General features: G+C 45.7%; 1 protein-coding gene across 2 annotated transcripts in view; it reads right to left on the minus strand.

The window, feature by feature from the left end:
* The window catches only part of LOC127622733 (metabotropic glutamate receptor 3-like), a 71026-nt gene that overhangs the window by 29646 nt on the left and 28880 nt on the right, over window positions 1-12500 (minus strand). For both annotated transcript variants that reach the window (XM_052096791.1, XM_052096790.1), the window contains exon 3: window positions 8444-9317. In XM_052096791.1, coding sequence (XP_051952751.1) covers window positions 8444-9317 — 874 coding nt within the window. The remainder of the gene's footprint in view (window positions 1-8443; window positions 9318-12500) is intronic.

The raw sequence follows: 12500 nt of genomic DNA on the forward strand, positions 1-12500 counted from the left end.
CTGATCTCCCCCAGTAACACCAGCATCTGATCTGATCTCCTCCAGTAACACCAGCATCTGATCTGATCTCCCCCAGTAACACCAGCATCTGATCTGATCTCCCTCAGTAACACCAGCATCTGTTCTCCTCCAGTAACACCAGCATCTGATCTGATCGCCCCCGGTAACACCAGCATCTGATCTGATCTCCCCAAGTAACACCAGCATCTGATCTGATCTCCCCCAGTAACACCAGCATCTGTTCTCCTCCAGTAACACCAGCATCTGATCTGATCGCCCCCGGTAACACCAGCATCTGATCTGATCTCCTCCAGTAACAACAGCATCTGATCTGATCTCCCCCAGTAACACCAGCATCTGATCTCCCCCAGTAACACCAGCATCTGATCTGATCTCCCCCAGTAACACCAGCATCTGATCTGATCTCCTCCAGTAACACCAGCATCTGATCTGATCTCCCCAGTAACACCAGAATCTGATCTGATCTCCCCCAGTAACACCAGCATCTGATCTGATCTCCCCCAGTAACACCAGCATCTGATCTCCCCCAGTAACACAAGCATCTGATCTGATCTCCCCCAGTAACACCAGCATCTGATCTGATCTCCTCCAGTAACACCAGCATCTGATCTGATCTCCCCCAGTAACACCAGCATCTGATCTCCCCCAGTAACACCAGCATCTGATCTGATCTCCCCCAGTAACACCAGCATCTGATCTGATCTCCTCCAGTAACACCAGCATCTGATCTGATCTCCACCAGTAACACCAGCATCTAATCTGATCTCCTCCAGTAACACCAGCATCTGATCTGATCTCACCCATTAACACCAGCATCTGATCTGATCTCCCCCAGTAACACCAGCATCTGATCTGATCTCCCCCAGTATCACCAGCATCTGTTCTCCTGCAGTAACACCAGCATCTGATCTGATCTCCCCCAGTAACACCAGCATCTGATCTGATCTCCCCAAGTAACACCAGCATCTGTTCTCCTCCAGTAACACCAGCATCTGATCTGATCTCCCCCAGTAACACCAGCATCTGATCTCCCCCAGTAACACCAGCATCTGATCTGATCTCCCCCAGTAACACCAGCATCTGATCTGATCTCCTCCAGTAACACCAGCATCTGATCTGATCTCCCCCAGTAACACCAGAATCTGATCTGATCTCCCCCAGTAACACCAGCATCTGATCTGATCTCCTCCAGTAACACCAGCATCTGATCTGATCTCCACCAGTAACACCAGCATCTAATCTGATCTCCTCCAGTAACACCAGCATCTGATCTGATCTCACCCAGTAACACCAGCATCTGATCTGATCTCCCCCAGTAACACCAGCATCTGATCTGATCTCCCCCAGTATCACCAGCATCTGTTCTCCTCCAGTAACACCAGCATCTGTTCTCCTCCAGTAACACCAGCATCTGATCTGATCTCCTCCAGTAACACCAGCATCTGATCTGATCTCCCCAAGTAACACCAGCATCTGTTCTCCTCCAGTAACACCAGCATCTGATCTGATCTCCCCCAGTAACACCAGCATCTGATCTCCCCCAGTAACACCAGCATCTGATCTGATCTCCCCCAGTAACACCAGCATCTGATCTGATCTCCTCCAGTAACACCAGCATCTGATCTCCCCCAGTAACACCAGCATCTGATCTGATCTCCCCCAGTAACACCAGCATCTGATCTGATCTCCCCCAGTAACACCAGCATCTGATCTCCCCCAGTAACACCAGCATCTGATCTCCCCCAGTAACACCAGCATCTGATCTGATCTCCCCCAGTAACACCAGCATCTAATCTGATCTCCTCCAGTAACACCAGCATCTGATCTGATCTCACCCAGTAACACCAGCATCTGATCTGATCTCCCCCAGTAACACCATCATCTGTATCTGTTGAACTGGAAAACTGTGGCATGAGGTTTGAGAGTTTGTGGAGGTGTCTCTCTCTCAGCTCTGTAAATTTCTCACAGTGAAGGAGAGAGTGTGTCTGTCTCGACCTCACCCATGTCACAGTGAGCACAGACTCTGTCTGTCTGTCTGTCTGTCTGGACCTCACCCATGTCACAGTGAGCACAGACTCTGTCTGTCTGTCTGTCTGTCTGTCTGGACCTCACCCATGTCACAGTGAGCACAGACTCTGTCTGTCTGTCTGTCTGTCTGTCTGGACCTCACCCATGTCACAGTGAGCACAGACTCTGTCTGTCTGTCTGTCTGTCTGTCTCGACCTCACCCATGTCACAGTGAGCACAGACTCTGTCTGTCTGTCTGTCTGTCTGTCTGGACCTCACCCGTGTCACAGTGAGCACAGACTCTGTCTGTCTGTCTGTCTGGACTTCACCCGTGTCACAGTGAGCACAGACTCTTTCTGTCTGTCTGTCTGTCTGGACTTCACCCATGTCACATTGAGCACAGACTCTGTCTGTCTGTCTGTCTGTCTGGACTTCACCCGTGTCACAGTGAGCACAGACTCTGTCTGTCTGTCTGTCTGTCTGTCTTGACCTCACCCGTGTCACAGTGAGCACATACTCTTTCTGTCTGTCTGTCTGTCTCGACCTCACCCGTGTCACAGTGAGCACAGACTCTGTCTGTCTGTCTGTCTGTCTGTCTCCACCTCACCCGTGTCACAGTGAGACTCGTTCATGTTTGTCTGTGATCACTGAGTCTGTATTTGGGGAGGATCCGTCTCTGTTTTGGATCTCTTACAGTGTGCAGATATTCTGCCAGATTATATGTTCTGTTTAGGGTCCGATAACATTCCAGTTTGCTTTGGATTTTACTTTCATTTTCCCAACGGTCCAAATATGAAGATTTGCTTTCTTTTATGGTTTGGTTTATTCTGATCTGGTTTAGTTCAGCAGTGCTGGTCTGAAACTGGTGTTTGTTAGTTGTTAGTGGGTTTGTGAGTTTTCTGGTTTTAGGCTTCAGCTCTTGGGTTTTAAGGGCTTCATGTTGCAGTGTGTTAGGGGAACTTGAATTTAGGTGTGTCCAAAATTTGAGGGATCGTTTTTCAATATGTATAATAAGGGGGTATCTGCCTAGTTCAGCCCGGCATGCATTAGTAGGTGTTCTACTCTGAACTCTTCGAATGTTTCTACAGAATTCTGTATGAAGGGATTCTATGGGGTGTTTGTCCCATGGTTCTATGGGTTTTGTATCTCTCGCTCTCTGTCTATCTCTCTCGCTCTGTCTCTCTCGCTCTCTGTCACTCTCTCTCTCTCGCTCTCTGTCTATCTCTCTCTCTGTCTATCTCCCTCTTTAACTTCATCCCCCATGTCTGCATGATGATGACATTCTTTTCTCCAGTTCTCCTGCATGGGTTGCCTCCTTCTCTCTCTCTCTCTCTCTCTCTCTCTCTCTCTCTCTCTCTCTCTCTCTCAGTTGGCCCAGACAGCAAACCCCACACGTCTGTGATGCTGCGCTTGAAAAATTAAGATGGTGAACTTCAAAGGGAATGTTCTTCTGCTGATGCGCACCAGCCCACTCAATCTCTCCGCCGTCATTTTATCTCTCTCCCTCACGCTCTCTTTCCATATGGCTTTTGTCTGTTTCTATCTTTTCTGTGAATCTATCACTACCTGTTTCTATTCCTCAATTTTCATGCACACGCATTCACAGCACTTACAGAAGAGTTCTGTTGCGGTACCATGGTACAGTGATGGTAATACCGTGGTACTTTATTCATATATACAGTACAACATGCAATGTACGGTTTAATACATGACAACAAGAGTGGTGGTGGTGTAGTGGGCTAAAGCACATAACTGGTAATCAGAAGGTTGCTGGTTTGATCCCCACAGTCACCACCATTGTGTCCTTGAGTAAGGCACTTAACTCCAGGTTGCTCCGGGGGGGATTGTCCCTGTAATAAGTGCACTGTAAGTCGCTTTGGATAAAAGCGTCTCCCAAATGCATAAATGTTAATGTAGTATACCATGTTATCAATCTTCCTTTCCTCTTCTAGTATACCATATTTCTTTCTCAGATCTCAGATCTCTGTCCATGATGTTACTTATGTACTACTTGTTATGTATATGGCGCTCTTGAATACTTGATTCTGATTGGCCAATCGTGGCATTCTGCACTCCAACATGTTTGTATAATGAGTATCAAGAGTCCAGCGAATATTTTCAAGGTGAGGATTTTTTTGTACAGTCAGTTTCTGCATAGCCGCATACCTACAAAAATCATATTGAACATTTTGTTTTCTTTTCGATATAGCCCAGGGAAAACGATGCATGTCACTGGACCCACATTGACCTTTTGTGACAACTTGCCCCTATAGCGACGTATAGGTAAGTAGGGAATCTCAGTATAGTAGGCAAGTCATGTAAAGCGGTCCGTCTCGGGTTGAAAACAGCCACTGATTGGAAAACGACTATATTTGTTCTGCAGAGACGCACGGCTCCTAATAAGCGGGACATGTTGTTAATATGGGGTAAGTTGTAACAATGAAACATAAATAAACCAGTGATTTTTGGGGGGCATATATCGACATATCTCTGCATTTCAAACTGTTCTGAGACCAGTGCAGACAGACAGCACACTGGAGGTTATGTCATGCACTAAATAGGGAGCAAGGGAGCATCCTATAGCTCTTCTATAACTGTTCTGAGACCAGTGCAGACAGACAGCACACTGGACGTTATGTCATGCACTAAATAGGGAGCAAGGGAGCATCCTATAGCTCTCCTATAACTGTTCTGAGACCAGTGCAGACAGACAGCACACTGGAGGTTATGTCATGCACTAAATAGGGAGCAAGGGAGCATCCTATAGCTCTCCTATAACTGTTCTGAGACCAGTGCAGACAGACAGCACACTGGAGGTTATGTCATGCACTAAATAGGGAGCATGGGAGCATCCTATAGCTCTCCCATAACTGTTCTGAGACCAGTGCAGACAGGCAGCACACTGGAGGTTATGTCATGCACTAAATAGGGAGCAAGGGAGCATCCTATAGCTCTCCTATAACTGTTCTGAGACCAGTGCAGACAGACAGCACACTGAAGGTTATGTCATGCACTAAATAGGGAGCAAGGGAGCATCCTATAGCTCTCCTATAACTGTTCTGAGACCAGTGCAGACAGGCAGCACACTGAAGGTTATGTCATGCACTAAATAGGGAGCAGGGGAGCATCCTATAGCTCTCCTATAACTGTTCTGAGACCAGTGCAGACAGGCAGCACACTGGAGGTTATGTCGTTCACTAAATAGGGAGCAAGGGTGCATCCTATAGCTCTCCTATAACTGTTCTGAGACCAGTGCAGACAGACAGCACACTGAAGGTTAAGTCATTCACTAAATAGGGAGCAAGGGAGCATCCTATAGCTCTCCTATAACTGTTCTGAGACCAGTGCAGACAGACAGCACACTGGAGGTTAAGTCATGCACTAAATAGGGAGCAAGGGAGCATCCTATAGCTCTCCTATAACTGAACTGAGACCAGTGCAGACAGACAGCACACTGGAGGTTATGTCATGCACTAAATAGGGAGCAAGGGAGCATCCTATAGCTCTTCTATAACTGTTCTGAGACCAGTGCAGACAGACAGCACACTGGAGGTTATGTCATGCACTAAATAGGGAGCAAGGGAGCATCCTATAGCTCTCCTATAACTGTTCTGAGACCAGTGCAGACAGACAGCACACTGGAGGTTATGTCATGCACTAAATAGGGAGCAAGGGAGCATCCTATAGCTCTCCTATAACTGTTCTGAGACCAGTGCAGACAGACAGCACACTGAAGGTTAAGTCATGCACTAAATAGGGAGCAAGGGAGCATCCTATAGCTCTCTATGCAGTTAAGTGCATAGAGAGCATAGGAAGAATTTAGATTTTGGGTGAACTTTACTTTAAATTTCGCCCTTTTCCTCCCGTGAACTTGCTATCGTTGTCGTCTTCCCACTGTGCGTTTATATTTCAATGTGTTTGTGCCCAGTCACAGATAAGTGTGGCATAATCCCATCTACATGGCGTGCCATCCTGAGCAAGCCGAGCACTTTTACATGGTTTATTTTTACCTGCCTCGTTCTCTTCTTCACCTGTCATTCAATGCCGAGCTCTTGGAGGCACTGATAGAAGACGCCCGACTCACAATCAAGTCACACACTGTCTCTAATTACAGAGTCTGTAAACCCGTCTCGTCACGACCACAGAGTGACACCGATACGCCGTAAACAACAAACACACGGCTTACGGTGCCGGTTTCAGGGAAACAGAGGAAGGGGATAGAGAGAGGAGGAATAGAGGTCCGCTGCCAGACCCGTGCCCTCATGCCATCCCAGATGTTTCTGACTTTCTTTCATCTGTCATCTGTTAAGGGAAAAATGTACATTGTTTGTCTTCTATGCGGAGCCTAGTAGCGGTCATGTGACCAAATGAGATTCAGATCCGAAAACCGAGTCGAGAGGTCTCTGTTTCCTGCAGAGCCAATGCGGCTGTCACGTGACTAATGAATGAAATGACTTCAATGATTCAAAGATCCAAGTCAGTAAAATGATCCGATCTTCCCGTCACTAATTCTCCTTCTTTTTTTGGTGATTCACATCCTTCTTGCATATCGCCCCTAATGGGCAGGGAGTAGAAATTATGACAAAAAATGACTTAAATGTTGATGTTTTCCATGCATGGATTAAACCACTGGAGTCGTATGGATTACTTTTATGATGCCTTTATGTGCTTTTTGGAGATTCAAATTTCTGCTCCCCATTAACTTGCATTGTATGGATCTACAAAGCTGACATGTTCTTCTAAATATCTTTTGTGTTCTGCAGAATAAAGTCAAACACATCTGGGATGGCATGAGGGTGAGGAAATGATGAGAATTTTCATTGGGGTGAACTATCCCTTTAAGGGCTCTCTCTCGATCTCTGTCATGCTCTCGCTCTCTCTCGCTCTCTCGTTGTCGCTCTCTGCCGCTCTCTCTCACTCTCTGTCGCTTGCTCTGTCGCTCGCTCTCTGACTCTCTCTTGCTCTCTCTCGCTCTCTGCTGCTCTCTCTCGCTCTGTCATGCTCTCGCTCTCTGTCGCTTGCTCTGCCTCTCGCTCTCTGCCTCTCTCTCGCTCTCTGCCTCTGTCTCGCTCTCTCGCACTCTCTGTCGCTCGCTCTCGCTCTCTGCCTCTCTCTCGCTCTCTCTGTCACTCGCTCTCTGCCTCTCTCGCTCTCTGTCGCTCGCTCTCTGTCACTGTCTGCTCTGCTGTCGCTCGCTCTCGCTTGCTCATGCTATGGCTCTCTATCGCTGCTGTCACTGCATCGTCGACGCTTGCTATCTGTCGACATGCTGTCGACTGTCGCTGTATGCTCGATATATGCTTGCTATGTCATGCTCGCATTGACTATGTCGCTATGCATATTGCTGTCGCATGCATATTGACTTACTGTCGACTGCTGCATCATTGTGCATCTGATCGCTACTGTGCATCGCATAATGTCGCTTGTCATCGCATACTGTCGACTTATCGCTGTCATCTGTCACTGCTATCGCATATCTGACTATCTTGCGCTATCTGTCGCATGCTATCGCATATGTCACTATCTGTCGCACGCTATCGCATACTCTGCCTCGCTATCGCTCTGTATCGCACGCATTATATCGCATCTGTCGACTATGTCATCTGTCGCATGCTATCTATCGTCGCTATCGCAATGCTACTTTCGCATATATCTCGCTATCTGTCGCATGCTATCTCTCGCTTGTCGATCTGACTGCTCGCTTGTCGCTATCGCTCTCTCGCTCGCTCTTTCTCAATTTAATTTAATTTAAATTTTATTATGCTCTCGCTCTCTGCTGCTCTGTCGCTCTCTCTCGCTCTCTCTTGCTCTCGCTTGCTCCTCTCGCTCGCTCTCTGTCGCTCTCTCTCTCACTCATATATATATAAATACAATTTATTTGATGTAGCTTTATGTGCACTTTTACTTACAGACCAACATGAACAGACAAGTTAGGGGCTGTTCACATACCTAACGTATTCGTAACATGCATTTACTCTGTTTTTCAATATTTTTCTATGTAGAAACACACTGGACGGACATCTTTGACAACAGCACTGCGAATCGTGCAGGAATGCCACATTTTTTAAAAACTGTGTCTAGTTAAAATGAACGTATACTTTTAAAAAAGCATTTCGAGACATTTGAGCTCTGTCTCATTCGTTGCATTGTATTTTTAGAAAGATTTCACAAAAATGTGCCTTTCCTTGATAAAACTGCATGTATATTGTAACATAGGATGCACATTTAATTGCTTGGAAATTAAATTATAAAGAGTGGGAACTATTTTAAGTTTGTGTTGAGATTGGGCTTAAAATATTGATTGTACTGGTTGGGTCAGGTCACACAGGTCTCGGGTACAAGCCAGGTTTGGGTTTCAACCCATATTACTCATGCAGACCTCTAAAGAGGAAACAAGAACAGTGAGGCGGGTTACCTCTGAAGTTGACGTGAAGTAGAAAGTCCCGGTAGAGTTTCCTGCCGTCAAGGCTGCGCATGGCGTCGCACAATTGAGTGGTGTTCGCGCACAGAGTTCGTTGCATACGGTGTAAGGCGTGCGCTATGGCGTACACTGCGTTTATGACAAACATGATCTTAGATTCTGGCTCAAAGTTCGACTCGTCTACCACCAATCCTGGGTCACAGTGCAGCTTTGGCGTCCCCGCCCCAGCCGACGAAGCCCCGCCGAGCGAGCACTGAAACTTTTGCTCCCAGAAGTCTTTGAACCAGGGGTTGCGGTGGTTGTTGAGAGGCGTGAGGCTCTGGAAGTAGCGGTTGAACATGGGTATAGGGTGAGCGGCTAGCTCTAGCGTAATCGCCCCGTCCGCTGTAAACTCGTTCCCTTTAACAATGCTTTCTTGCGCTCCCCAGCCGTCGCTAGCCACCCAGAGAAAAGACGCGTTGAGGCGTGCGGCGGCCGCTATGAGCTCTCGTGCGTCGTCACTTCGTAGAAACAGCACCGCCACGCGGGCCGTGGGTTTTTGAAGGAGCTGGCGGACCACCACCTCATACGAGGAGCGTTTTGCGTTCGATCGTCCCACTTTTTCGGAGGTCGCGATGCAGATGTTCCTCAAACGTGCTTGTTGCTCGAAGGCTTCGATGCCAGTTTCCCCGTAGTCGCCTTCTGAGGCAACGGTCGAGACGTAGGTCCAGTTGAAGGCACGCAGTATCTCGGCCATGGCCTTGGCCTGGTAGAAGTCTGGCGGAACTGTGCGCGCGAAGTAGTCGTAGCGGGATTTGTCACTGAGTTTGGCACTGGTACTGGCGTAGCTGATCTGAGGAATCTGGAATAGCCGTAGGAGATTGGCGACCTGGGAGAAACAAACACATGAGCCATTGCTTTATCAATAAGTCAACCCCTAATACATGAATTATCCAGAGTCTATGATGCATCAAATATTCTTTTTTAGTCATTTGATTGGATCAAGCCACATTAGCCCAGTTAAGAGTACACAGGCAGTCTCTGCGGCGGGAAGCGTTTCTCTTTGGTGAGACTCAGTTTGGCTCTTCCAGATCACACATCCCACGCTTAGTGTGCAAAAATGCACAGGATAACAGGCCGGACTCTGTCTGGGCATAGACTACTCTAAACACTGTGATTGATCATGTCTCTGTGTTGCAAAATATTGTTTACCACAATAAATAAATAAATAAGTACGACTCGTCCGTCCTTTTCTGTAAAAAAGCTAAAAGCGAGGTTACAGTGCGACACTTACAATGGAAGTGAACGGGGCCAGGTTTTTCAAACGTACATTTATTTACATCCCTTATTACAGGGACAATCCCCCCGGAGCAACCTGGAGTTAAGTGCCTTGCTCAAGGACACAATGGTGGTGACTGTGGGGATCAAACCAGCAACCTTCTGATTACCAGATTACCAGTTATGTGCTTAGACCACTACACCACCACCACTCTCGTATAGACACAAGACGTATGTAGGCATCTATGTAAAGTTATATTCAGTTTTGCAACTTTGTTGCCATGAGGCAGAAATGTGAAGCTTATCATTTTATAAAATGCATGTTAATTAATGACGTGTTATTTACATTTATGCATTTGACAGACACTTTCATCCAAAGTGACTTACAGTGGATTCAAACTATACATTTATATATTTGGGGGCTCTGGGTTACTGGGTTCACTGTCCATTTCTGCATATCGCGGCGCCGTTTTATGGTCCATTCTTCATAACACGACGGCTCATTTTAGCTTATCGCGGACCATTCTGCATGTTTCGCGGGCGACCCACTGGCCCGCTCTGTTCTCCCGATGGCCAGTCCACCCCTAATCGGCCCCAAAGTGTGTCGGCCCATCGGGAAAATTCCCGGTATGCCAGATTACCAGTCCAGCCCTGGCCCAGACACAATCTGATTTTTATTTTTTTTCTGTCCTAACTTGTTTTATTACATGTTTTATTTATTTTTTAATATTCAAACATGGTTAAATGTGTAAAACTTAGTTTAGAGTACTACAGTCTTAACGTTTGCTGTAGGTATTAAAAAATGAGCTAAAATGTTTAATAAACAAAACACAAGGTGGAGATTTGTGAACGATGTGTGTCCAAATTCTACGTAAATCTGCAGATATTATACGGCTTTCAGAAACCGTCCTAAAGAGCCAGTTTTCGTTTTTAAACAAAATGAGAGTATTTTAATTAAGTGAACTGTTGCTTTAAAGTCAACATGAAAACATCAAAAGGCAAAAATTGTCCTTATTTAATTTATTAATGGATGTTCATATTCTTCCCGGGCGCAACACATCAGTGCATGCTATTCTAAAGGAGAATCATTGCAATGTTGTACACCATATATAAATAATATAATACATTATTTATTATTATAACATGCTCCGCCTGTGGAACAACTTTCCTTTTTGGCTACCATCACCAAGGCTGCTTAAGATTCAGCTCCTCCCCTCCAATCACGTGCCTCCGTTCTGGTATGGAACGCCCACTTTTCACGATCAATCAGTTTTTGTCTGTTTCACTCCAAAAACATCTTAATATGGAAGTAACTTGGGTTGCAAATGTGTTTCATGTTGACTTTAATAATTTGTGTTTAAAGGTTAAAAAAAGAAGCTAAACATTTCTGGATGTAAACAAACCAAAATGACTTTAAAGGGACAGTTCACCCAAAAAAGAAAATTCTCTCATCATTTACTCACCCTCATGCCATCCCAGATGTGTGGGACTTTCTTTCTGCAGCAGAACACAAATTAAGATTTTTAGAAGAAGGATTTAGCTCTGTTGGACCATACAATGCAAGTGAATGGGTGCCAATATTTTGAAGCTCAAAAAGCACATAAAGGCAGCATAAAAGTAATCCATAAGACTCCAGTTATTTAATCCATGTCTTCAGAAGAAATATGATAGGTGTGGGTGAGAAACAGAAAAATATTTAAGTAATTTTTTCCACTTTCACATTTACTTCTTTTGTTTTTGGTTGCATTCTTCATGCCTATCGCCCCCTACTGGGCAGGTAGTAAAATGGTAAAAAATGACTTAAATATTTTTCTGTTTCTCACCCAAACCTGTCATATCGCTTCTGAATACACATACTTATCCACTGGAGTCATATGGATTCCTTTCAGGCTGCCCTTATGTTCTTTGTGGAGCTTTAAAATGTTGGCACCCATTCACTTGCATTGTGAGGACCAACAGAGCTGAATTATTCTTCTAAATATCTTCATTTGTGTTCTGCAGAAGAAAGAAAGTCATACACATCTGGGATGACATGAGGGTGAGTAAATAATGTGAGAATTTTCAATGCTTTTTTTGACAGTAGACCGAAGTGGCTCAGTAAACCCTTCCGTTCCGTTTTTTTCCCTTTAAACACTGATGACATGTAACTTAAACGAATCTGGAGGAATGAGGGACAGAAGTGAACACATCCTCTTGTGAGCAGATCTGCCAAAGAGGGAGGCAGGATTGGCAAACAACAGCCGGCGACGTGAGGGAAAAACAATGCCCAGTCATTGGCGATGAATGCCGAGCGACGGATAACAATGCTTATCTAACGAGAGACCGCTGTGAGGTCACAATCCCTCCAGGCTCATTGCCAGAAATGGAGCACAAGCACTAAATTAAACTGCACGGAGGGAGAAATAAAAAACAAGTGACAGAAAACAAGAAAAAGACAGATTGAGGAAACATGAAGTGAGGGGGGGAAGACAGATTATGGATTTTGGAACTGATAGGGGAAGTCAGCTTTTGCTGAGCCAAATTGGAGGGGGTTTTGCGAAATTATGCTAATTCCCAGGGCTCTTTCAGCAGTGGTACTAGAAGTCAACAATGCACACAATAGCCTATCTTCAGCGCAAATCCATGCACATACTGTACAAGAATGAAGCAAATAGAGAGCAAACTGGATTAACATGGACAAAGAATGGAAAAGGGGGTGGAACAGAGTTTGATTTGAGGGCGGGCCTCTAAATAATGGTTTGGGTCAGGATAAAAGCTGTTGTTGTTGTTGTTGTTTTGCCAAGTAGGTTTTTGG

Source organism: Xyrauchen texanus, chromosome 29, assembly GCF_025860055.1.
Source record: "Xyrauchen texanus isolate HMW12.3.18 chromosome 29, RBS_HiC_50CHRs, whole genome shotgun sequence".
NCBI lineage: Eukaryota > Metazoa > Chordata > Actinopteri > Cypriniformes > Catostomidae > Xyrauchen > Xyrauchen texanus.